Source organism: Protomyctophum bolini, assembly GCF_963924005.1.
Source record: "Protomyctophum bolini genome assembly, chromosome: 2".
Classification (NCBI taxonomy): domain Eukaryota; kingdom Metazoa; phylum Chordata; class Actinopteri; order Myctophiformes; family Myctophidae; genus Protomyctophum; species Protomyctophum bolini.
Window position 1 is genome coordinate 20,485,828 of NC_137863.1, and position 27,965 is coordinate 20,513,792.

Here is a 27,965-nt window from a genome sequence, read left to right on the forward strand (position 1 = left end):
AATGAGGATTATTATCGCTCTAGACTTGAGCATTTCGGCAGTGTTATTGTAGAGGCTATTTTTGTATAATTTGTATTATTCTTTTTTTTTTCTATCTTTTTTGTTTTTGTTTGTAATCTTTGAGATGGAAGTGAGATGTCGTCGCCCAGCGGCTGTGCTGTGTTGCTGTGTTGTCGCGGCTCTCCTCTCCTCCTCTATGGACGCTGCCGCCGCTGTGTCACAGTCAGACCTAGACAGAGTGTATGTCAACCAGTGGGCAGTGGAGATCTCCGGCGGCAAGGATGCCGCCGACACGGTGGCCCGTGAACTGGGATACCAGATGCTCCGACCGGTAGGTTGATGAGGGAGGGGGAGAGGGCAGAGCAGAGCAGAGAACAACCACCAAACCAACGCGCCCCGAATCGTTTGACACTGATTAGCCTATTTCTTCCACAAAGTAGCCTGGCTGTGTCGCTTGGCGAAATGCACTATAGGCTAAAATATATCTCGTTATATATAGTTTGACTTGGCTTTGTCGCCAAGCGACGCTGTCAGTCGTAGCTATGATGCATATTGTAGCCTACACCTAAAATACTTCCGCGAGAATCGAGATGCTTTGAGCTTTTATTTTTCTTTCTGCATTATTTCAGTGTGCATATAAGAACAGAACAGGGCTTGTGTTGTGTTGAAAGTGAAACTATATAATATAGCTGCTTATGATGAATATAATATCCAGAGATGGTCATTCATTGTAGGATCCAGGGTGATAACAAGCCTAATTTTCACATGTGGTTCAACACTGTTTTGTTTAAGGGTAGGGTAGCCTTAATGGGTTAGCAATAAAATAAGATTATTCATACTGTGATGAAAAACAACAACATTTATGTGTAACTATACTGTATAATGTCCTGTTATTTGATTTAGTGGTTAATTGGTAATGTCATTTAACAGCAAACTCATGGCTTTTATGATAGCCCAAATTATTATATTCAGCGTTTGTCATCCCGTAAAAGCACACAGATTCAATCAATCTATCACTCAATTGTGTACACACAACCCTCATGATTACTCAAAACTGAGTATGTTTTTATTTATTTTCATTTCCCCAATCCTGCACCTTATCTCCTGTTCACACAGGCCTGTGTTGTGCACTGCAAACACATTAGAGTATGGATCTTTGCACGACCAGCTCATTAATTCACATGAACCTGATGCTCTTAAAGACCGTGGTCAATGATTAACTTAAGCTTTCAGTCCTGCCTTGCAGCCCTGCTGGGATTTAAACTGTACTGTATGTTCTTATACCACTGTCTTGTTCATCATCATCATCATCACCATCACCACCGCCACCATCATCACCATCATCGTTCTGCGGTTCATCATAGTATGCAGCTACAATGGTCCACATTTCACTTGAGTCTTTTAGACATTATAAAACCTGCGTTTTAAGCCTGGCTGTAAAAAATCCCTGTTCATGAAGATCATTGTATATAGACTAAACAAGTCCAACAGGTTGTTTGTCCACCTGTAGCTTCTCCGGGAAATGCTGTCCATTCCTACTGCTTTTGTCCTTGACTCTTCTCCGCGTCAATGAAGTGGCCTGGCTGTCACTGCAAATAGGCCAATGTCATTTTAATTTACAGTATAGGCTGTAACTCTGAGAGTTACAAATGGGTCAATTCACCCTGAGGAGTTTTACTGTGCAGCAGCATGAGATGAGATATGTCTGACTCTGAATGGATCTGCCCATATGACCCATCCATGTTTTGGTGCTTGGAAATAAAGTACCGGTAAGCATATTATCTGATTTAGCAGCACTTAAATGTAACTCCTGCCGCAGTGTATAGTGTCAGGCAAGAAACATTATAGATTTTATCCAAAGTGAAAATACACATTTTTGACTTATTTTGGGCTATATCTTGCGCCACCCCTTACCCCTTATAGCCGATCTACAAGCTCACAACGTGTTGATGTAGATCGGCTAGTTGAAGAATTTTAAGGGAAGTTGTATTTATACGCAGTTTCGGGTCAAGAGACCTCCTTCCGCTTGACCTTAACCACTCCTCCCTCATTATCAACAACTCCTCCCTCCTTATCAAACTCACCTGCCTTTCATTATCACCCGGCCAATCCCCGGTGCAATCACCACAGTATAAATACACCTGCGATCTCTCAACCAAGTTGTTTGTTCTGCTCCACGACAGACCAAACATGGGTTGTGAGTACTGCACTTGTAGATCGGCTATTTTCACTATTCTTCAAAATCGCCATTCTCCTCCACCCCAACCTCCTCCTTCCGCCTCGATTCTCTAGGAATCCAGGAGGGGCACTGACGGAGCAGAGACGACCAACCGCTCATTCCAAGTAGAGCAAAGATGACCGTCAGCTCCAGAGACTATGCCCCCACCCTGAGTCTCGCCCTACCGTGGGTTCCTCACTCCACTCCGCATTCATCTCATTCTGTTTCAATAAACTGTTAATCTTGAGCGAAGGTGTGGTCTCTTACTAGTGAAAAAATAGTATAACAGTAAAAAAAAAAAGAAGAGAGAGCAAATACGTTTAGGAATAACTTGATAAGCAGGGTTTAGCACTGACGAAAATAGGGCCCATAGAGTCATAGTTCTTGCGTATAATGTCTTGACAGGATGCAGGATGTTTTTTTGTGGTGAGATATCCCTTCCTATACATACAGGTATAAAATAGGTTCTTGTTTGTCTTGTCTGCAGATCGGGGCCATGGAAAACCTTTTCCTGATTAAACACACCAGCCATCCTCCCCGGATGAAGAGAAGTGCCCCACATATCACCAAAAGGCTCACAGAGGATGATCGGGTAAGGTCTAATTGGACAAAGTAAAAAGACCCGAGTCTAACTCTGACAGTACGTTTTAACAGCGGGCGACAGCCGGCGACTACCGGCGATAGCAAGTAGTAGATAGTCGAAAAGTGGGCGACTGAATGTTGCCCGAAAAGATTAAAATAATTCATATTTTTGGGCGATACCGAGCGATTAGGCGATGTGATCAGCCGATGCTCGCCCGCTGTTAAAACGCACTGTGAGGGTAGTGCTGCACGATTCCTGCTCAGATGTGAATCTCGAGAATTGAGATCCGATTCTCACACGATTCTCATTTTGACCATGAAAATACATTTCATGGAAAAATATATTCTCACACGATTCTAAATTTTTCCATAAAAGTCAGACCCGTCTGAAGTGAGTGGTACTGTACTGTACTGTACTGTACTGTACTGTACTGTACTGTACTGTACTGTACTGTACTGTACTCCTCCCTGGCCTGTGTGTGTCTGTGTCTGTGTGTTAGGCTGTGCAAAGTGACACTTGGTGGTGAACTAATACTAATCGCTCTGTTTGTGCTCGGACACAGCCAGAGACACAGGGACAGACCCAGGGACACAGCCACACACATAGCTGTCTATAGGAGTGGTTGCACCACTCAAAAACAACAAATAACAAAAACATAAGAGTATAGTTGGATCCGAGATATAGTGGAGTAGATCAGTAAATTTATTGGAAATACTCAAGTAAGGTAAAACGTAATAATAATAATGTGATATCACATACTCTGATTACTCTCTGATAGGTGCTGTGGGCGGAGCAGCAGTACGAGAGGCAGCGCAGCAAGCGAGCGTCGTTGCGGGAGTGCAGGGACTGCCCGGTGGACAAACTGTTCGACGACCCCATGTGGAACCAGCAGTGGTATCTGGTATGTTCCTGACACCCTTCAGCCTAAAGACGTACATACATGTAACCATGTGGAACCAGCAGTGGTATCTGGTATGTTCCTGACACCCTTCAGCCTAAAGACGTACATACATGTAACCATGTGGAACCAGCAGTGGTATCTGGTATGTTCCTGACACCCTTCAGCCTAAAGACGTACATACATGTAACCATGTGGAACCAGCAGTGGTATCTGGTATGTTCCTGACACCCTTCAGCCTAAAGACGTACATACATGTAACCATGTGGAACCAGCAGTGGTATCTGGTATGTTCCTGACACCCTTCAGCCTAAAGACGTACATACATGTAACCAAAAGAAGAGACTTTGCCTCTTCTTTTGATATCATTGGTTCTCAAAGTGAAAACAAACACAATTCTTCGGGCCGAACAAATAATTAGAAAGAAGAATAAAAAAGTAGGTTACAACACTTTTTTTTGTTGTTTTTCTTCTTTGTAATTATTTGTTTGGTCCAAAATATTGTATTTGTTGTCATGATTTGTCACAACTCGAGTTGGCTTTGTACGACGCTTAAAAGGTCTTTAAATAAATACTTTTTGAAATGTCTATGGGGAAAATACATTGGGAATTATTTCCTGGGCCTGGCGTCGTCATGAAAGGGAGCGGGACTGCGACACTTTATACTGATCGTATCTTATGTATGAGCGAGCAGACACATGCCATTATGGGCACACCTTACATTGGCGCTCCTTCTCTTCTTGAGAATCTATCTCCATTTTTCTGTGGAAAATTCTTGACTACCGACTTCCCAGTAACTGACAACATTGACACATGATTGCATCAGGTGAGGACTACAATACAGATTTTTGTTGCATCAGGTGAGGACTACAAGACAGATTTGTTTGTTTGCCAATAGCTGCCTTCATTCACCTTCAATCGTGCAAAAGTAACTTATTATGAACTAAATGTGAAGTCAATATGAGATATAGCTACAAGCAGCGATAACAGGGTCCGAACTATTTGCAATACGCACAATAAGCCATTGAAACATAGAACACTGAAGTTGCGAGAAAGAAGACCATACAAACATTTTAAATAGCTGACCCTAACCTAACTCAGTAAAACTATACCTAACCTAACCTTGACCCTAAACCAGTAAAACTATGTTAAACTTATACCTCTGGTGATAAACCCGCCCCACATTCGCATACTGGGCCCTGATTGGTGCCTCACAATTTAGGGGGCAGCGAAATCCAATGACAACCGATTGCAAGGCGCCATGAGATTGTAGATCTGCTATTTTCAGTTTAAACACCCTGTTTACACACCCTGTAAAAAAAAAAACCCTGTAAAGATGGCATTCATATAACCGCCGTCCTAAAATATCAATGCCCTTACAAGTTTAGTAATACCAACATGCGTGAGTGCGTGCGTGTGAATGGCATGTGAATGTAACTTACAGTAGTAACATACTGTACAATAGAATATATTCTTTGCATGTCCCAAAACCGCCATTCGCTTAAAGGAGTAGTTCACCAAACAATTACTTATTGTCTATCAATTACAGACCCCATGATGTCTTGAATTCATGGAGAATGTTTGTTTTTTGTTAAAAGGATAGGCCTATAATTTGATGACCGGCGGAGTCTCCTACTGAGTCTCCTATTGACCGATTCCCGTTCATCAAATTATTGGCTCAGCAATGCGACAACAATCTCCATGCATTCAAGGCTTCATGCATAGGGTCTGTAATTGATAGACAATACGTCTAATTTTGTGTGTGAATTACATCTTTAATTGCCGTCACCTGTCTGTGGCTGTCGGTGTGGGGGATCAAGCATGTTGGACAGAACAGAGCATCCTGCATTAAGACCCAATTTGCCACTGAAAAGGGCTTCTTTAGCCCATTGAGGCATTAGGCTGGCGCATAACAATGGATGTCATTTGTCACAGCTGTGCTTCCCCTACAGATCCATTACCAACACCAACACATTCCTCTTTATCCCCGACATTTGGATTAGGATCACCCCCACTAGCTATGAATTACATCTTTTAAGAATGGGATTTGCTGTAACCTTCAAATGAACCTTCAAATGCACGACGGCAGCTTAACGCAGGGCTGGACTGAGTCGGGTAAAAAAACTGACATTTGGCCCAGACCGGCCAAACCACTACCGGCACGCAGATAACAGATACTCTACTGTCCCGTTCCGTCGAGGCACACACACAAACAAACAAGCCCTAATACCACCAGTTTTACTGGAAAAACACCCCTCCATGTTCTAATAATTACCATAATAATCCTAAAACTGGGGAAGCAAAAAGAAAAACAATTGGTTGGGTGGGAGCATTGATTGGTCGGCCCACCGGACATATATATGTCTGGTACGTCAAGTGGCCAGTCAGTCCAGGTCTGGATAAACACATTTGACATTTATCACGATTCAATCAAATTGTTTTTTTTACCAGACTCACAGGTCACAGTCAGATGCTGAGGACAATCTGTGCCGTGCTTTTTTATTATTATTTAGTATTTGTTTTTCCTCAAACTGGATGGAAACGATATTAGAACCAATTTGCAGAACGAATTCAAATGGAACCAGCAATCTGTGCAGGAAACCGCGTTTATAACCGGGGTATAGAAGAGGAAGGTTACGTTACGTAGCGCAGCTTTAACTCCACTGCTCCCATCAGATGGTCATCGATGCAACAGTAACGACAGCACTGTGCCGGTCAGACGTTCAGAACACCTGCCATCCGTGTGTGTGTGTGTGTGTGTGTGTGTATGTGTGTGTGTGTGTGTGTGTGTGTGTGTGTGTGTGTGTGTGTGTGTGTGTGTGTGCGTGTGCGTGTGTGCGTGCGTGCACTGTATGTGTGCACGTGTGTGTATGCGTGTGTGTGTTTGAGAGAGAGAGAGGGAGAGAGAGAAAGAGATAATGCATGGAGTAATATTTTCCCTGCGCCTTCACTAACTATGCGACATGAGTCACAGGCAGCAGAAAGTAAGGAAGTAAATTGAAATGAATCATTTCTGTCCATCTGCAGCTGATGACACTAATGTTACTGTGCAAGCAGTTAATGTGCATTCTGTTACCCAATTTAAAGGGTGGTAAAACTAAGAGGACAGAAAATAGTATCTATATATCCACAGTGTGCATGCGGGTAGGTGCCATATATAAGAGCCTGGCCGATACTTCGGTCTCATGCACCAATGCATCGGTCATTTTTGGACCCGATGCCAACATCGGACATCGGTCATTATTTCACGGATGTGGTCTCAGGTTTTTTTTATCATCATTAATCTACCCTACACTTGTCTTTTAGAATGTTGAAACAGTGCGTGCGTGCGTAGATCTGAGTGAATGGGGAAGATGTCACGGCAGACATGGAGAGAGATAGAGAGAGAGAGAGGGAGAGAGGGACAGAGAGAGAGAACAGGAGAGAGAGAGAGAGAGAACAGGAGAGAGATGAGACAATACAGACGGATGAGCAGAACATCTCATTCTTTATCGGCCGAGGCCATCGTTCTACTCGGAAGGAGTGACTCATGGTGTATTTGTACTTGCTTCCTATATGTGACCGCCGCCTCTGACAGAAAGGCCCTCATCTCGACCAGAGTAATTTCTTTCAGTTTTTTACAGATCATTAAAGTTCAGAGATATGACCATTTTAAAATGATTGTACCGTTTAAAAACAATTGAGTTTATTTGAGATGAGGACCATTTTGCCAGAGGCGGTCACATATGTGGCTGTGTGTGTGCGTGCGTGCGTGGTGTGCATGCGTGCGTGCGTGTGTATTTATACGTGCACCCCATGCAATAGCTGTGCCGTTGTCAATACATGTGTGCTGTGTGTTCAGAGTTATAAACACCTAAGAGTCTGTATGCTGTGTGTTCAGAGTTATAAACACCTAAGAGTCTGTATGCTGTGTGTTCAGAGTTATAAACACCTAAGAGTCAGTATGCTGTGTGTTCAGAGTTATAAACACCTAAGAGTCAGTATGCTGTGTGTTCAGAGTTATAAACACCTAAGAGTCTGTATGCACATGTGTTCAGAGTTCTGTTTAAAACACCTAAGAGTCTGTATGCTGTGTGTTCAGAGTTCTGTTTAAAACACCTAAGAGTCTGTGTGTTCAGACTTTTTTTTTTATTATTATATTTTTTATCCCACGATTTTGTAACCCATTTTTCACCCCTGTGTCAATCATCTAATGTGATCCTGGGCTCTACACACCCTCCACCAACCTAGTCCCCATATATGGGGTACAAGGGGAGAGCAACGGACTTGAACTCATGCTTCCTTCATGCCTGAGTGTCCAAGTTGCTCCTTTACACCTGACAGGGGGGAGTTTCCCTGGTTGGACGTAGCGCGTGGAAGGAACACGTTATTCCAACCAGTTCCTTTCCCCTCCATCAGGCTCCCCGGCTGGCCAGGGGGAGGCAGTTTAGTGACCAGGATTACTGCATGTTTTTTGTGAGGGTACCTACCCTAGGCTAGGGGACACGGGGAGAACATGCAAACTCCACACAGAAAGGCCCTTTCGCCAACCCCGCCTTCGGGTATGGGCACTGATGACGTGGAGGAGGAAACACGCCTAGACTCAGAGTTCTGTTTAAAACACCTAAGAGTCTGTGTGCTGTGTGTTCAGAGTTAAACACCTAAGAGTCTGTGTGCTGTGTGTTCAGAGTTAAACACCTATAGTCTGTGTGCTGTGTTCAGAGTTAAAACACCTAAGAGTCTGTGTGCTGTGTGTTCAGAGTTAAACACCTAAGAGTCTGTGTGCTGTGTGTTCAGAGTTAAACACCTATAGTCTGTGTGCTGTGTTCAGAGTTAAAACACCTAAGAGTCTGTGTGCTGTGTGTTCAGAGTTAAACACCTAATAGTCTGTGTGCTGTGTTCAGAGTTAAACACCTATAGTCTGTGTGCTGTGTGTTCAGAGTTAAACACCTATAGTCTGTGTGCTGTGTGTTCAGAGTTAAACACCTATAGTCTGTGTGCTGTGTGTTCAGAGTTAAACACCTATAGTCTGTGTGCTGTGTGTTCAGAGTTAAACACCTATAGTCTGTGTGCTGTGTGTTCAGAGTTAAACACCTATAGTCTGTGTGCTGTGTGTTCAGAGTTCTGCCCATTGAGTCCTTATAGTTGAGCTGTATGCACAGGGGGGGGGGGATCTTAGACCTATATAACAGTCAGCAAGTGAGTCATTTGTAGGCATGTGCTGAGATAACAAGACATTTAAACATACAATACAGAAGGACAGGTTGCATGTTTTTTGGAGAAGATATGGAGTTTGTTGCCTTTCTGATGATGAGGTATAGTTAAGTTACGAGATAAGAACAAAAGATCAACAGATCAATAGAGGCAAAAAAGTGAGAGTGACAGACAGACAGACAGAGGGGGGTTTGAGGGGGGTATCAGTATGAGTCACATCTTGGGGTGGAGCTCAGCAGTGTGTGCATAATGCGCTCAGAGCGGCTCGTCTTCTTCTTTATCTAGTCACGCCTCCTGCTCTGAATCATCATTTGTTCCCGTGCACGCAGGCAGACCAACACTGTCAAATTCAGAGTGTTAACAAGCCCCATTCAGGACGGTGCATTAAGATTTGAATCCAGCAAATGGAACCATCTAATGGTCCTGTAAGCATTCCGTTCCCCATCTCTAGACACTCTCAGAGTTGAATTAACACGGTCAGGATGTTTGTGTGCGTTCGTGCGTGCGTGTGTGCGTGCGTGTGCACATCGTTCCTCGCTTCCCGCTGATTATCCAATTTATGCTGGTGTTGTTGCGCCGAACACATCGCTTATACAATACCATAATTGTCTCTGTCAGACGGAAACCTCGTATGAGCAAAACTTTCCAGCAAATGGAAAATATATGTTCCAATAAATTCAATGTAATAATTATTTTGCAACGAGCTGTTGTTTTGTATTGGTTTTATATTTATAAAACCCACAGACACACTTAACCACTTCCAGTTATACCTTGGAAACAGATTTTGCACAATACTCTTCTTGCACAACAAAGTAGATTATGAATTGAATACACAGGACCTGAATGGAAATGAGATGTCCGCAAGGACTTTTTTCAGTGATCCCTTTGGAAGTGACTGTACCCTGTACTGATTACATTTCTGTTTGACTGTAAATGGTGCATTTATATAGGGCGCTTTACATAGATTGTGCATTACATTCACCCATTCACACGCACATTCATACACCGATGGCGGCGGAAACCATGCAAGGCACCGACCAGCACATCAAATGAATTGGAGAAAAGAGAGATAAAAGGTTTCTGACTGACTGACTATTGCACATGATCCCTGGGAGTTACAACGAATTATAACAGCGAGACATTGTTAGGCACCAGATGTCTGCTTGTGTGCTGGTTGTATTCACGCCCATTTGAAAAGATTTTGAGCCAGGGACCCTTTAGTTTCTTATTCTTTCATAATCATATGGAAATCATGTGGAAAACTTATAATATAAGGTTTTGGGACATAATTATTATGTCCAAAACGTACTTTTCAGGATTCACGTTTCGAGCTTGCGGACCTGCTACTTTTGATATACTTTTGTGTGACACTGATCAAGAACATGATCAAGTAGGGCATTCCATTACGACAAAACACAACATATGGAGATAAGCGGTCAAGCGGTCTCGAGGACCCCACTTTGGGAACCACTGTGTGCAGAACTTAATCATTAGAGCACAGAGTGTGTTGGACGGCGGAGAAAACACTACAGAGATATGTGCAGCTGTCGGCCTGCAAGTGGCCAGAGGAGTGGACGACTGCTGGACAAAGGAAAAGCCAACAGGCTGGTAATGGATTTCTCCAAAAGGTCAATGGGGGAAACGATGCCAGGCAGGCGGCGTCTGTCAGCCACCCAAGCTGTACAGTGTGCATGCGACCTTTCATGTTTTCAGCATGCTTCATTGTTAGCTGATAAGCACAGAGTGTGTTCATAGTGACCCAGAGAGACATCTCTGAGAGGGGCCTGAGCTCAGCTGTGTGGAGTGGGATATCATAATTTATTTGACACAGCTAGCCGCCCCCAAACTAAGAACCCATTCAAACCGCGGAAGCATCTGTGTCATGTTAGATTTGAGCTATAATATATAGCAACATGTGTTTTTCAGAAAACTCAAAAATTCTCCAAAGATTTGCAAATGCACAAGCTCGCACCCCCAGAACATTCTTTCCTGGAGGTCCTGGTTTGAGAACCACTGCCTCTCACATCTTCCTCTGTTCTTCTCGTTCGTCTTTCCCATGCAGCAAGACACGCGGACGTCCTCCTCGCTGCCCAAGCTGGACCTGCATGTGATCCCCGTGTGGAAGAAAGGCATCACGGGGAAAGGAGTGGTCATCACGGTCCTGGACGATGGACTGGAGTGGAACCACACCGACATCTACCCCAACTACGTAAGACACCTTCTTACTAGGGTTGGGATCCTTTAGGACAGTGGTTCCCAGGGGTCCTTGAGGGAGTTCCAGGGGGTTCCCAGCTAAATGATGGTGTAGAACCAAATGGACCCTTATGGGTCTGTAACTCTGAGAGTGTACAAAATGGAACCAACCATTTGTTTCCAATTTGTTTTTTCAAATGGGTTTTTCAAATTCCGGTTCCTTAACGAATCGCTCTTAGCGGTCCAATTCCTTAACGATTCCTATAGGGGCAGGGGTTTTCAACAGGTACGTCGAAGCGGGTGTCTAATGTCTACTGTACCCCAGTTACATCTTAGCTGGTGTATAGTGTCTACTGTACCCCAGCTACATCAAAGCGGGTGTCTAGTGTCTACTGTTACATCTTAGCTGGTGTATAGTGTCTACTGTACCCCAGCTACGTCAGACAAAAATGTTTCCAACTACGCAGGACTCTTTCTTACAGTACGTCATCTACCCCAACTCTGAGAGCACAAACGGAACCCAATGGGGGGGGGGGGGGATGAGGGGGTGACGGTGACGTGTATAAGACACCGTATCCATGGCAACTGTGCCGTCGTTCCCAAGCAACCACGGGGTCGGTGACACCTCACAGGGCGATTCATAAAGAACATAAATAAATGCAGTATATTAAAAAACGCCTCCAAGGATTTCTGCAATCTTGTTTCCTAGACACGTGTCTAAACACAGCATGAGGCCTAATGTTTGCTATGGATGGTGACGCATGATGCAGTTATCTGTTTGCAGTTCGTTTTAGACCTTTCGAAAGGTAAAAATAGAGGATAAGGACTTTTTTCTTCTAGATTGTCATTTTTCTATATTATGATAATATCAATTTTTTCACTGAATATGTTAAAATTCAATTATATTTGTTTTTATAAATGTCATATTCTATATATTTTTTACCTGAAAAATATGATATAAATATAATTTTGTCCATTATTTTAATTAGCTGACAGTGGTGTGTGTGTGTGTGTGTGTGTGTGTGTGTGTGTGTGTGCGTTTGTGCGTTTGTGCATGCGTGCCTGCCTGCCTGCATGTGAGCATGTGAGTGTGTGTGTGTGTGTGTGTGTGGTGAATAATTACACGTTGATAACAGCGATAACGTATTGGAGATGACACTTCATTTGGCTCGCTCTGTCCTTTTGAGAAGAGAACTCTAAAAGCTCCTCTTCCTCTACAAGTGTCTGTGGGTTCGGATTTCAAACAGCACAGATGTACGATGGAGACAGGGGGGGGGAGGGGCAGACAGAGTGGGTGCTGATGGAGATGACTCCCTCTGTAATTAACTGAAATACTCATTAATCACAGAGGCTTCAACAACTGAACTGAGGCGGAGGGGGAGGGGGAGGGGGAGGGGTGTTGGGCAACATAATGTGACCGTCTCATTCGAGCTCTGTGCATGCAGGCACAGCGCGTGTAGGCCATTGCAACATCATAACAAATTGTCTCAAGACTGTACATGAGCACGACATTTTGCGACAGCAATAACAAAACCCTCCCCCCCCCCCCCCTTATCAGGGGTCACCAACAGTGTTGTTTTTGGCAGCAAATTTAGATTTTAGTTTAAGTCATAGTCTCTTGAATAGTTTTAATTTAGTTTTAGTCACATTTTAGTCACTGAGGTGCAGTGAAATCATCCTTTTGTTTTTGTGCCACATGCAGGATGCTGCAGCCAGCTACGATTTCAATGACAACGACCCGGACCCCTTCCCCAGATACGACTCCACCAATGAGAACAAGTATGTTGACTGCAGCATTATATATTTGGGATTTTATGCTTATTATCTTTCATTGATAGGTTTTAAATATACACTGCTGGTCCTGAGTACGATTTTGTGCAAACATGTGAAATGACAAATTAAGTGAACCTGAACCTTGAATTTATACTTATCACGCTCACGTCATTTTACTTGATGATTCAATTGCCACACAAATATTGCGATTAAAGATTCAATTGTGTTTTTGCCGTTGAACATTTGGTACATTATAAAAGTAAATAAATTCTTTCTGTTTGGCTTTTAGGCTTCTGAAACAAACATTTCACAGGACAAATCACTTAAGCATACAGAAATGTTATTTTAGAAATAGCGGAAATAATGTAGCTATTTACTCATCTAGCTCTATATATTATATATATATATATATATATATATATATAAATGTGGACTATTGGAACGATTGTGCAAAATGAATGTGATTATCTGAACACACACACACACACACACACACACACACACACACACACACACACACACACACACACACACACACACACACACACACACTCGCTGTGACATGTGCACAAATCTATTGTTGGAGTAAACAATGGCTCTTAGTCATTTCTGGTGAACGCTTAGTCATCAAACCACGGGGCCTCAATTTTTAGATGACTCAGATGACCCTTGTCTCAGAATCCATATCTGCTATGTTAAACATGTCATTTAGTGAGAGCCAAACAAAAACATCACATTGAATAGCTGTCCTTCCTGTCTGTGTGCGTATGTTCCGCGTCCTGTGTGTGTATATATGTGTGTGTGTGTGTGCATGTATGTGTGTGTACGTGTGCGTGCGTGTTGTTGACGGTGTGCTTTAAGGTGTTGGTGTTGTCCTGGACAGTCAGCTCTCGTTCAAAGCTCACATCACAGCTGTCACTCGATCCTGTAGGTTCACACTCTATAACATACGACGAATTAGACCGTTCCTCACCCAGGAATCAGCCCAGCTCCTAATCCAGACAACAGTCTTGTCAAAACTTGACTATTGTAACTCCCTCCTTACTGGCCTACCAGCATGTGCACTTAAGCCTCTCCAGCTGATCCAAAATGCCGCAGCTCGCTTGGTCTTCAACCAGCCAAAATTCTCACATGTCTCCCCCCTGCTCCGCTCCCTCCACTGGCTCCCGGTCGCTGCCCGCACAGAATACAAAACTCTGATGCTGGCATTCAAAGCAACCAAAGGTATGGCTCCCCCATATCTTGCAAGTATGATTGAACCCTACAAACCCTCCCGCGCACTCAGATCAGCTAACGCAGGGAAGCTGGAAGTACCCTCACTAAAAACGCCGGGACAACGCTCCACACGTCCCAAACTCTTCTCCCTTCTGGCTCCAAAACTGTGGAATGCACTTCCCATGGCAGTCAGAACTGCAGCATCACTCCCAATCTTCCGCCGTAGTCTGAAAACCCACCTTTTCAGACTCCATCATGGCCAATAGCACTTACTCTACCCTAGATAGCACTTCTGTAGACTTAGATAGCATTTGAAACAGACTTATAGCATGTTATGTAGACAGCACTAGAATTGCATTGTATATAGTCATAGCACGCCATAGTACATATGTATAGCATAGTAGTATATATGTAAAGTTTATACGTATAAATTTCATTATATAGATATTCCACTGTTACTTTCTTAGCTTACGCATGTTTCATGATGAATGTTTTTATGTGATGTATTCCCATGCTTTTGTTCTTGCTTAATGTAAGTCGCTCTGGATTAAGAGCGTCTGCTAAATGCCTAAATTGTAAATTGTAAATTGTTAAGGCATGGGACCAGGTGTGCTGGTGAGATCGCCATGCAGGCAGACAACAACAAATGTGGTGTTGGGGTCGCGTACAACGCCAAGGTTGGAGGTAGGACGTGTGTGCGTGCTTGTGTGTGTGTGTGTGTGTGTGTGTGTGTGTGTGTGTGTGTGTGTGTGTGTGTGTGTGTGTGTGTGTGTGTGTGTGTGTGTGTGTGCGCGCGTGCATGCGAGTTTGAGGATAAACACAAAATATACTTACTTCCATTGTGGTCCTTTCACAAGCAACAATAGTTTAAAAGCCCTTTACAATGCAAATAACAGTAACAACAGTAAGGGCTCCATTTTCGTCACCGCTAAACCCCTTATCCCTAAACTTCTTTGCTTTTTTTTTTACTATTTTGCAAAACATTTTTGAATAGTTGAAATGGCCAGTCTACAAGCTCAGAACGTGTCAATGTAGATTGGCTAGTTGAACTATTCAAAAAAATAAAAGAAGGTTTAGGGATAAGGGGTTTAGCGGTAACAGAAATGGAGCCCTATATCTACCCCTAACCATTGATTCAACCTTTCATTCAACAAAAGGAACCCTTTCTAAAAGCCAAGCTTATACATTTTATATACATTTATAAATGCTTTTACCACAAGTTTTGTGGGGACAAATAGTGCTGTCACGATTCCAAAATGTATTTTGTATTGTCATACGAATAATTGTGATGAACAATAAATCTTTAAAAGAGAGGAACTAGCTGAGCTACAACCTTACAATGTGACACGTTGTAATAATTGTAATAATTACGATTATATGAAGTAATTTCGATTAGGCGATTATTAGCCTCGCCTCACCAGGCTTTCCACCTCGGAGGAAAGCCTGGTCTCAGTTCCAAAAGTGCCGTGTGAACCGGTCTGGAACGGATGATATCGTTACGTCATGTTGTAGTATTGTTTTGTAGTCATCAGGATGATATCGTTATGTCATGTTGTAGTATAGTTTTGTAGTCATTAGGATGATATCGTTACGTCATGTTGTTGTCATTGTTTTGTAGTCATCAGGATGATATCGTTACGTCAAGTTGTAGTATTGTTTTGTAGTCATCAGGATGATATCGTTACGTCATGTTGTAGTATTGTTTTGTAGTCATCAGGATGATATCGTTACGTCATGTTGTAGTCATTGTTTTGTAGTCATCAGGCAGGAACAATCAAACGGAACTTCCTTATCCTTCAAACCGGAAGAATAACAATAAAAGCTCTCGTAGCCTGTAGCTTTTATTGAGAAAAATCGGTTTGAGGGAAAATGAAATTCCGGAAGATTGCAGACTACAAAACAATACTACAACATGACGTAGCGATATCATCCGCTCCCGACCGGTTCATGAACCAGAAATGGAATGGTGCCCAGGCTAGGCGATTATTATGTAATAATTGTGACATGCCTCTAGGGACAAATGGTGGCGAGGAGGCACCAAGAATCTGCTGTGATTTTTTTCCCCGTGCAGGGATTCGTATGTTGGACGGGATTGTGACCGACGCCATTGAAGCCAGCTCTATCGGGTTCAACCCCGACCATGTGGACATCTACAGTGCCAGCTGGGGACCCAACGACGATGGCAAGACGGTGGAAGGTCCCGGACGCTTGGCCCAGAAGGCCTTCGAATACGGCATACAGAAGGTACAGTATACTGTACATTCATACCACACCCACATCAGCTCTCAAAATCGACATGATCTCTGTTTTTTTTTCCTTTTCTTTTTATGATATAAAAATAACAATAATAAGTCAGTGGTTCTCAAACTTTTCATGTCAAGGACCCACAAATTAAAAAAGTTTGCTTTATTCAAAGATTTGCACAAACTTCATAATTATAAAAAAAAGAGCTACAATGTCATAGCTTGTACATCTGCTATTTTCACTGTACTTATTTTATTAACAAAGCTTGGAAGGTTGGAACACAAGTTTGTTTCCCCCCCGCCCATAACATTTCCTGGGCGGTTTTGAACATTGGCCTATACAAGGTATTCTGCCTGTGCCGGACATTGACAATGTCACACATCGTTGGTCTCCCTCAGGGCCGTGGCGGCAAAGGCTCCATCTTTGTGTGGGCGTCGGGCAACGGCGGCCGTCAGGGTGACAACTGTGACTGCGACGGCTACACGGACAGCATCTACACCATCTCCATCAGCAGCGCATCCCAGCAGGGCCTGTCGCCCTGGTACGCTGAGAAGTGCTCCTCCACCCTGGCCACGGCGTACAGCAGTGGGGACTACACCGACCAGAGGATTGTAAGTAGTTTGCGTGGTGGTGCCGGCGGCGGTGTAAAGCAGTGGTCGTTTCCACACTTTTGAGGTCGAGACCCAAAAGAGAAATTAGACGTTTGCCCCGGGAAAATAACCAGAAAATAACAGATCTACAAGCGCACAACCTCGTTGCTTTGCGCCACGTTGCGAGCTTGTAGATTTTACGAGAAAGAATCAGAGATAAATGCATTTTTTCAAAATCTGTGGCAGGCAAAATGTTTCCTTCCGGTTGTATTCGTTGCCTATAGCAACCTAGAACCCGCATACGTTGGCCTCATTACGGAGAACAGCAGGGAATGTGTTTTTGTTTTTATATTATTTTGTCCCTCATTCTTGTTACAGACGAGCGCAGATCTACACAACGAGTGTACGGAGACGCACACTGGAACCTCGGCCTCCGCCCCACTGGCTGCTGGGATATTTGCTTTGGCACTGGAACAGAAGTACGCAATACGTCACACACCCAGTGAACCTGTTAACTTCAACAAACACAATCTACACAGCAAGGGGTCCAGGACCCCTAAGGGATCCTCAGAATTACTACAGGGGGTTGGCCAAATCCTTTTGCGATTTCTTTTTTTAAACATTTTTACAACCACTTGAACCCTAGAATTCCTATTCTGAGGGGCATATTTGCCAAAAACGCCTCGCAGAAGAGGTTTGGTGTGTAGAGGGAAAAACAGCAAACCAAGTACAGAGTCAACTGTCAAGTTTACTTAGTGCCACAAAGATCAAAGATCTTGGATTTTCTTTTCTTTTCTTTACTGCTGTTTGCATCACGATTCAAATCGTGATTTCAATTGACACCAGTTCCAATCGATTTTAACACATTTTCGGATATATATATATATACTAACGGTCTCCTTCCTGTCACCCTCTTCTCCAGCCCGGAGCTGACGTGGCGGGACCTGCAGCACATCGTGGTGTGGACCTCGGAGTTTGACCCTCTGGCCAACAACCCGGGCTGGAAGAGGAACGGAGCGGGCCTGATGGTCAACAGTCGCTTTGGCTTCGGCCTGCTCAACGCCAAGGCCCTGGTGGACCTGGCCGACCCCGCCACCTGGAAACACGCCCCTGAGAAAAAGCAGTGCATCGTCCGCGACGACTCCTTCCAGCCCAGGTACGTACGTACGTATGCTGTGGGTTGTGGACAGTTACCACTGATTAATTATGATATTTTTGGTCATACGACAAAGTATGGGTTCAGCTTTAGTCTCGCTATTCTTATTCTTTTTTTTACTACTGGTACCATTTTAAAGCTTGTACCTGTCAAGTGTGTGTTGGTTGCTTCTTGGCCAGGAAATAAAATATATATATCCTGGAACTCATACAAGAGAATTAAAGGCAACTGTTGGAGAATACAAAATGTAGTTATAAATACATTTTGTAATTTCATTTTTCTTTTCTCTTTTTTTATAAACATGCCATGGGTCATCAATTTGTCTACACACCAGTGCCTGGTTCTGGTGCTTAATTTATTTGAGTGCTTCATTTTTCATTGAGTGCTTGAGTCTGTTGAGTGCTTCATTTTTCAATGAATTTGATGTCCTGATGTCGTAAACATTTGGTTCAATGAGATGAAAACCATCTGCGGTGCTAAGGACACATCTGTTGGGTTTCATGCGAAGCCATGGCGGAAATAACAAAACCCTGTTGTCACGCACCCCAAAGCAGGCGACCTACAAGCTCACAATATGTCGCTGACGCTCACAATACGTCACACACCAGCATCGTGAGCTTGTAGGTCGCCTATTTTGGGGGGCGCGCAATGCCAGAATAAATCAGGCTTAAGCCTGGAATGGCTTTATAGGACGACAGTGACACGTTCTGTTCTGAAAACAGGGGTTTTAGATTTGTTTTCAACAGGATGCGGAAATAGTAATTAACTTTTGCCCGGTGAATAATGGAATTTAATAACAGAATGCTAAGCTGTGTCCTCCAGTGAACTCATGCACAGTGTGCAAAATGGAAGTAGTACAGTAGAGCCTTCCCTCTGTTATCTGACTAAATGGTTTGTTTACAGTCCTTTGGGGATTAACCACTTAAGCCCTATTTTATACTCTGACGCAGTGAACTTGTAGATTTGTACATGCCCAAAGTAAAGGGATGCCAACGTTATGTATTTAGTGGCCACGGCCAAAAGCTTTAGCCATGCATGCGTTGTCCTCAGTTCATCAAAAGAGGACAAAGCATGCATGGCTATGAAGCTTTTGCTATCAACCAAAGTTGGGTTGATATAGTTGTCATTTGTTCTTTTCTATGTGCTTTGGCTCATGAGACTCAATGGCGCTGACACCCATGTGGCTGTTACCTTGTTACAACCATGTATCTGTTACCTTGTTACAACCATGTATCTGTTACCTTGTTACAACCATGTATCTGTTACCTCGTTACAACCATGTATCTGTTACCTTGTTACAACCATGTATCTGTTACCTCGTTACAACCATGTATCTGCTAGCCAGATGACTTTGATCCTTTCTATTTGATTCTCCAGAACAGCCCCCTCTAGCTTCATGTCAGCTTGCACAGGGAAATCCCTTCATTCATGTTTTCGTCAGGAAAAGGAGAGGGATTATGTCTTTGAATGGCAGAATGTGGGCAGAGTTTCTGTATACCGTCACTATAGGGGTATTACGATTATGTGTTCCAGTAATATCTTGTCCGTACAAGAAAATATCTCGTCCGTACAAGATATTATCTCGTCCGTACAAGATACTATCTCGGACGAGATCAAATATATTTTGACTGCATGGCCATTCAGGGGCTCCGTAGAAAGCAGCTATGTGCTTGTGAGACACAAGCTCACAGCGCGGTGCAGGCTTGTAAATCTGACGTTTTTAAGCTACTGATTTTGAAGGCATTTTGTAGAATCGGACTAATGACCAATTCCTCCCAAAGGGCGCTGAAGGCAGCAGGAGAGATAACCATAGAGATCCCCACCAAGGCCTGTGCGGGGCAGGAGAACGCGGTGCATTCACTGGAACACGTGCAGGTGGAGGCCAGCATCGAGTACACCAGGAGAGGAGACCTGCACATCACACTGACCTCGCCGTCAGGTTAGCAGACAATTTTGTGTTTAACCATAGTTCAGACAGATAACTTTTAGATTTAACCAATATTTATTATAGAATGAGAATTCTGTGCATATACTGTATCACATAACAACAACCAGGAACCATAAGCAGAAGGAAGGCAGGAAGAAGCATGCAGTCTAGTGAGCTTAAGTACCCCACCCAATTGGTCAGCTGACTGCCACTTCAGCGAATGACACTCATGCTTTCTAAGGTGTGATTTGGGGCCATAAGGATGAATACATAATTAATATCAACATCCTAATACTGTCCAATCTTTAGATAGGGAGGGGGTGAAATTATGACAGGCAGTTTCTGCTGTCAAAATATGCAAAAACACTATGTGTTTTAAATAGACACTAGTGCTTTCTAGGGGTATGATTTGGGGCCCTAAAGATGAATACAAAATCAACTAGAAATGCACTCTGTCGAGGTGCCAACTTGCGGCTTGCACACAAGTAGGCCATGCATGGCCTACTTGTGCGCAAGCAGAGCGTGCCATGAGGTGCGCTCACCACTGGCATAACCACTGGCGATGCCAATGACATCACCACTGGCATCACCAGGAATAATGGTCACTCATTGGCAGTTAATAACGTTGCCAGAGATGCTGGTCCCTGATTGGGGACCATGCATACCCAGCCGATCGCAGTACTTACTTAATAAGTAAACCCTAGCAATCACCCTCGCGCCAAGATTTTTGGGTGCATGTTGACGTTCTCATGTCTGTGAAAAATGAAATAAATGCATTACAAGATGTATTTATATCAGCGAGATGATGTCTTACGTCATCATTTACTGCCCTAAACAAACATTAAAGTAGTATCTATTAAATCCCAAAAGGGCTTGCAATACAATGTCATCAATCATTCCCTGTTGTTTGGCTTCAGGCACCAGTACAGTGTTGTTGGCTGAGCGGGAGCGGGACACGTCCTCCAACGGCTTCAGGAACTGGGACTTCATGTCTGTCCACACGTGGGGCGAGGACCCCACTGGCACCTGGACCTTAAGGGTCACAGACACGGTGAGTTGCACGGCACGGTTCTTTAAGTTCTTTAAAACCCATTTAGGCCCGACGTCGAAATAAAAAAAACGTTCGCTCTGAAAGAATATATAGATTTGTGCCGCATTTTCAAGATTTTAAAATAATAGCAGACTGGCTCACCACTTACATGCCCCCGCGATCCGTAGTCCCGGTCGCGGGGGCAACAGCTCCACCAGAGTGCTCCAGACTTCCCTCTCCAGAGCAACATTTGTGACGTCTCGGGATTCCGAGATGTTCCAAGGCCAGTGAGTCGATGTGTTTCCTCCAACTGCGCCTTGGTCTGCACCCGTGTGAAGTGAGGGGTGCTCTTATCATTATACATCATCGTGATTGGTTGGTTAAATTTACGTCATATTTGGCGGACATTTGACCTAATTTCTCCTTTCATTGTCAATGGCAAATAGTGAGACGTGTGTGGAAAAAAGCTGTATATAGATATAAAAAATCAGACCCGTGAGTGAGGGGCGCTCTTATCATCATACAACATCATATCATCTCATTCCGGCCAATCACAATTTGCGTCCTCACTTTTAGCTTCAATATGTACTTTTCTCAGCCAATCAAATCATCACTATGGGGTGATCGGCCAATCACAAACCAATGTTTGTGTTCACACAAACCTGGAAAGCTGGGCATAAGAGGGGCTAGGGCCTCTCAAAAACACAATTCAGTGTTGTTGTTTTTCGCCGATCGCCGTGGAAGATGCATAACGCCATAATCGGTACGGCTGGTGACGTATCATGGTCACGCATGATCAGTATATAGGCCTGAAAACCTCCACTGCTTGTACAAATCTAGTAAGCGCCTGTATTATCTACACCGATCTGGTAGGGGTACGACATTAAGGCCACAACATGGGGTCAAGGATGGGCCACGTTAACACGCGAATTCAACGCCAGATCGAAAAAGATCAACTTGAACTTGATTATGAGTTTAATAAGGTGAAGGATCGGTTAGGCATGGCATTCGACAAGGAGGATGGGGCCTTGAATAAGCTGTTGGATGATGCAAGAGAAAGCAGGGAGGGATTTGAAAAGATCGAGGACATGGACACGATTAAATTTTGTTGCGAGTATGCGATGCCGTCACTGAACTCCCAAAAGATTGCAAAAAACAAGAAGATGAAAAAGATTGACAAGGCTCTCGTCGAACAGAAGGCAAGCAATGAAAAGCATCAGGTGGACCTCAATGAAACCCTCACGATGACCAAAGGCATGATACCGGCCAATGAAGAGCTCCGGGAGCAGCTGTGCACCATCAGGGAGCAGGAAGAGAACGAAAGGAGAAAGCGAATCCACATAGAGAATGAATCTAATAACAAAGAGAAACTTTGGTACAAGGAGCAGAAAAATATAGAAGATCATTTCCGAGCAGAACTACTCACAAAGAAGCATCAATGGGAAAGGGAGAAGAAGAAAAAGATGAAAGAAAACCAGACTCTGAAAGAGAATCTTAGCGCGGCGAGTGTGAAGGCTGAACGCATGAAGAAACAGCACATACAAAACCAGGATGAGATTCAACTGTTTAAAGAGAAGAGAGTCACAGAACTCAATCAAATGGATGACCGAAGGAAGGAAATGACCTCAAAGATGCAGACCACATATAAAAAACTCCAATCCGAGCTAGCTGGCATCATGAAGGAGATGGAAATTAAAGAGAAGCTCTGGGAAACGGAGCAGAAAACTATGGACGAGTACTTCAGTAACGAGATTCTCACAAAGGAGAAAATCTGGGACAAAGAGAAAATAGACCTGTTGAATGAGAACCAGCTTCTGAGCGGAAGAGTTCAGACGATGATGGACATGGAGAGTCAGATGGAAAGAGCAGGGGACGAGATAAGGGACAAGCTGAGGAATCTCCTGCAGAGCCTCAAAGGGCTGGAGGAGATATGCTTCCCCAAGATACGCAACCAGACGACCGGGGAGGCAGAGCAGCAGCTCAGTGTCACCAGGGTCGCCGTGTCTAGTATGGTGCCGTCTCTGCTGAAGAATAAGAGTGCGTGCCAAAAGACCAAGGTGTTTGGCAGGAGGAATTGCTGCTAGGAGAGTGTGATGTGCACACCAGAGGTTCACACTAACTCCCTGGTGAAAAGGCATCCCATTTAGTTTTGTTTTGTTTTATTTCGTTTTGTTTCGTTCACAATATTATTGTCGAGGGGGGTTTGTTCCTTTTTTCCACAATCTATTCGTAAGATCATTCTACCATGCCTCCATATTTGGGCAAGACCAATGTGATCAATATGATGACATCAACATGAGTTAATTTGCGTGTGATATTTTCAATTACAAAATCATATTTTTTAATGGCGTGGCTCTCTGTATTTCACACATTTCTTGTGAACGCTACCATTTGTATTTGTATACCGGTACTCCTTTATCTTATTTTATTGTAATAAGACCTTGTATCTTCTATTCTCTATTCATTTTTAAAGTGCACTCTGATTGTATTTGTTTTTATCCTGTAAAGCACTTTGAGTTGCTTTGCCATATGGAAGCTGCTGTAAGTATAGTTGCCTAGGCCTACCTGAATACTGTTCACAGATTGTTTTGTGTTTGTTTTTGTCAGTCATAGCTGTGTAGGATTTTAGATTTAACCCCAGCATTCATATTCTAGGGGAAAGCGAAAAACTACAGAGCAGGTCCAGTTTACTAAGTCTAGTGGGTTTATGGTATGTTTAAAAAAATCCATATTTACCGGTACATGTTTTTACGCTTGGTTTATGTAACCTGAATTCACACCAGCAGCAGTACTATTAGTATTTATCATTTGTTTTTCTACATATACTATTTTGTTTGTATACTTTGTCAGGGCTTAAATGGACTACAAGGTGCTGCATTTAATTGGTGATATTGTGCTTTTAATTGTTGGCAATACAATATACTATCCAATATACTGAACAATCATGAGTATTTCCTGGTAGATAACGCTAGCCGTGCCGCAGTGGAGCAGTATTTCTGGGAGAACAGGACACCCCAAAAGTTTGACACCAGTGTTGTTTTTGGCAGCAAATTTCTATTTTAGTCTAGTCATAGTCCTTGGAATGAAACTTCATTTAGTTTTAGTCATATTTTAGTCACCTGGAATGTTTTAGTGTTATTCTGGTTTTAGTTGACTAAATGTCATAAGATTTTAGTCGATATGTCGTACAGTTTAATTACTTGCGTGAGCAGTACTGTACTGTTTTCGGCTGCGTATGTTGGTGACTCCATTCAGGGATTGTGAATTTTTGGTGGTGGCGTCGCTCGGCCAATCAGGCATTGGCTGATGACCTAACTATAACTATGTATGTTTATGTAAAATCGGTGGTTCCTGATTGGCCGAGGGACACTGGCATATGTGGATGACGTAACCAATTTGATTTTTAAACTTATAGGCTTATAGGAAACGTAAAATATTTAGAACCCATTGTAGCGGTGAGAATGTGAATATGTTGCACGCTCGCGCACAAGTAGGCCAAAAGCTCGACAGAGTGCATTTCTAGTAGATATTAATTTATTACTGAATTACTTTTTCCCATTCACTTGAATGAAACCATAAGGGCAGCATGTGCATTGTACAACACTTGGGAGGGACGGTTCATAGTGCAGTGGCCTACATATGAAAAAATCACACCCCTGTGAAGTGAGGGGCGCTCTTATCATTATACATCATCTCATGAACACCTGAATTCATGTGATTGGTTAGCCGGTTTGCTCGTCTACATATGGCGTAAATTTCCCCTTCATTGTCAATGGCGTGTGAGACATGTGGGGGACAAAAGCTGTATACGATTAATAGTGTGAGCCTTACATCTTGATCATGTATGAAGTCACGGGAGGGGGGACATATTTGAGGCCCACAGTGCCCTAAAAGGTTTATACGGAATAAAAGTTCTGTATAAAGTCCATAGACATAGGCTGCCACATGGCATCATGGTGGTGGAAAAAAGGCCATGCGTTGGAGACGGCTGTTGCACTCTGTCGAGCTGCCAACTTGCGCTCTGCTCGTGCACAAGTAGGCCATTCATGTCCAACTTGTGTGCAAAGCGCGTCCCTCTCCCCTTCTGCCACCCCATGTCTATTCCAGACCACCCAACGTGCGAGGATGTCTTGCCTATGTATATTCTCTTTCCCATTGTAAATTGCAAGCTTCTTTGGCAAACAGGCAAATAGAAACATACGGTATCAGCATCCATGGACTTTTTAAGTTATGTCAAATCAATTTAATTTGCCATAAGCAATCATTTTATTGAAAGATCTGAGTTATGTCTATAAAACCCATTCGAGATATCCACTATACAATGTTTTCTAAATGTTTTAAGTGTCCTATTATATAAGTTTTAAACTCAAATTGGTTACGTCATCCACATATGTCGATGTTGTCGCTCGGCCAATCAGGGATGGTGTATTTTTGGTGCCCCCCTCTGCCACTTGGATTGGCTCCGTATGTTGGTGCCCCCCCCCCCTCGGCCACTTGGATTGGCTCCGTATGTTGGTGCCCCACCCCCCCCCCCCCTCGGCCACTTGGATTGGCTCCATATGTTGGTGCCCCCCCCCCCCCCCCCCCTCGGCCACTTGGATTGGCTCCGTATGTTGGTGCCGTCGCTCGGCCACATTGGCCTCATTGTGACGCTATACGTTTCGGCCTATAACTCTTGAACCATAGGTCGGTCGGCCTGGCGGAGACAATACCCCTAAATCACATACATAACAACATAAATGTTGTCATTGAGGTCTTCCGGTCAGTGTGCACGAATAACCAGAAATGCACTCTGTCGAGGTGACAACTTGCAGAGCGCGCAAGTACTGCTACTAACTAATGTCTCTTACAACTGCTGTTCTAAACCCTTTAGACCCATTATTGACCTTATAACAACCTTGAAACGTACCTTAGTTACGTCACCGTCAACAGCCAATAAGGGCCCACCATTCGAGCGACGCCACCAAAAATACACAATCCCTGATTGGCTCAAGCCGGACCACAAAAAATTCCCAATCCCTGATTGGCCCGACCGAGGCAGTCACCGACATACGCAGCCGAAAACAGTACTTGCGCGCTCTGCTCTGCTCGCGCAAGTAATTAATTCAACGTGTTTAGTTTGTACTGTTGTCGTCGTACAGAACACTGATGTTAAACCATAACGGCACCATTTTGGGCCCCCCCTCTCTCGCAGTCCGGCCGCATGGAGAACGAGGGTCGCATCCTGAGCTGGAAGCTCATTCTCCACGGGACGTCGGAGAAGCCGGAGCACATGAAGACGCCCAGGGTGTACGTCCCCTACAACGCCGTGCAGAACGACCGGCGGGGCGTCGAACACATGATGGAGGTGAGGAGGGAGCGGTGGTGTTTTTGGCAGCACATTTCTAGTTTTAGTTTTAGTCGTATACTAGTCTCTTGAAACGTTTTAATTTAGTTTTAGTCACATTTTAGTCACCTGGAATGTTTTGGTGTTCAACTAAATATCAAAAGGTTTTAGTCAACTAAATCTACAGGTGATTTATTCGACTAAAATTAATTTTGGCAGGCATTGATGCCGTCGTAATGACTGATTTTACAAGCTCATAATGCGTCGTGCTGCGACGCGTTGGGAGCTTGTAGATCTGCTATTTTCAGCATGCAACCAAGTGTAAGATGACTTACTCTGGATCTCTTGTCCACTAGTCCCTTCCTAACATTTTAGTCTAGTGTTTATTTGTTGACGAAATTGTCACTATATTTAGTCTCAGTTTTAGTCATCATAGCTTAGTTTAAATTTAGTTTCCATTTAGTTTTCGCCAGTGAAAAAAGGTAGTCGACGAACATTTTTCGTCATAGTTTTAGTTGACAAAAGCAACACTGGTGTGACGAAACTACGCCCATTTACTCAAGTAGTCTACTCTACTTGCGTACAATTTTGAGGTATTTTTGAGCGGTGCTAAGCACTCCAACGTGTGGCTTTGTGTGTATGTCAGACAAACATACATCACCATGTGTCGATGTATGTATGTCGTCGTCGTCCCCCCTCCATCCAATACTGTGGTTCCAAAAACTATAATGGTTGCATTGCCATAGAATTTTTCATGCTCCCTAGAACAGTGGTTCCCAAAATGGGGTTCTGGGGACCCCTAGGGGTCCTTGAGGGAGTTCCCGGGGGTCCCTGCAGCTAAATGATAGTTTAGAACTAAATGGTCTGTAACTCAGAGAGTGTACAAATGGACCACAACGGGCCCATTTGGTTCCATTTGTACACTCTCAGAGTTAAGTTAACATTGATTTTACAATATAAATTGGGGTCCCAGAGATAGAAATGCCATTAAATGGGTGACCATAGCCTGTTGCATATGAAATTGGGAGTCCTTGAAATGAAAATTGTTGAAAATCGAAAGCTGGAGAAGCACGTGGCATTTTTTTGACTAGTCTTGTTTATTTGCCAGTAATACTTATGCACAACACTTCACTAAACCACTTCTCTGTCTATCTGACCATGCAAAGGAGCCCACACAGTCTCACCCCCCTCAGAAGACCCAGGCCACCCAAGACCTGCCTTCCACCAACCCCCAGCAGGAGCCCCTAAAGACCCCCGCTGTTTCATCCTATTCTCCCTCCCTGGCCCTCCTGCGGCTCCTACACACAGCCTTCAACAGGCAGACGCCGGCATCTGGGCCCCAAACCCCAGCCAGGGCCTCCTCCTGGGGGAGGCAACGCCTGGATAAGAGCCTGTCCCCCCAACATGCCCAACACCTGCATCAAAACGTCTACCAGGCTCTAGACAGGCTCAAAAACAAACACAGAGGTACAGAGGACAGTCTTTACAGTGACTACAGCGACGGCCTCAGAGACGACCACAGATCTTTGCTGCAGGCGCTGTTCAACATGGTCGCTGATGACAGCCAGTGAAGACGCCAAGGAGAGGGGAGGGGAGGAGAGGAATGGATGAGGGGAAGGG

General features: G+C 43.8%; 1 protein-coding gene across 1 annotated transcript; it reads left to right on the plus strand.

Annotated features, from left to right (window-relative positions):
- Positions 1–60: 60 nt before the first annotated feature.
- pcsk1 (proprotein convertase subtilisin/kexin type 1) lies at positions 61–27,916 on the plus strand (the record flags this gene model as incomplete). Its single annotated transcript, XM_080789345.1, has 14 exons — positions 61–331; positions 2,706–2,810; positions 3,580–3,702; positions 10,954–11,100; positions 12,787–12,863; positions 14,668–14,756; positions 16,144–16,316; positions 16,715–16,927; positions 17,285–17,385; positions 17,829–18,062; positions 19,844–20,001; positions 20,907–21,040; positions 26,214–26,366; positions 27,512–27,916. The coding sequence occupies exons 1-14, from the start codon at positions 125–127 to the stop codon at positions 27,914–27,916; spliced, it is 2,319 nt and encodes a 772-aa protein (XP_080645471.1). The 5' UTR covers positions 61–124.
- Positions 27,917–27,965: the final 49 nt, after the last annotated feature.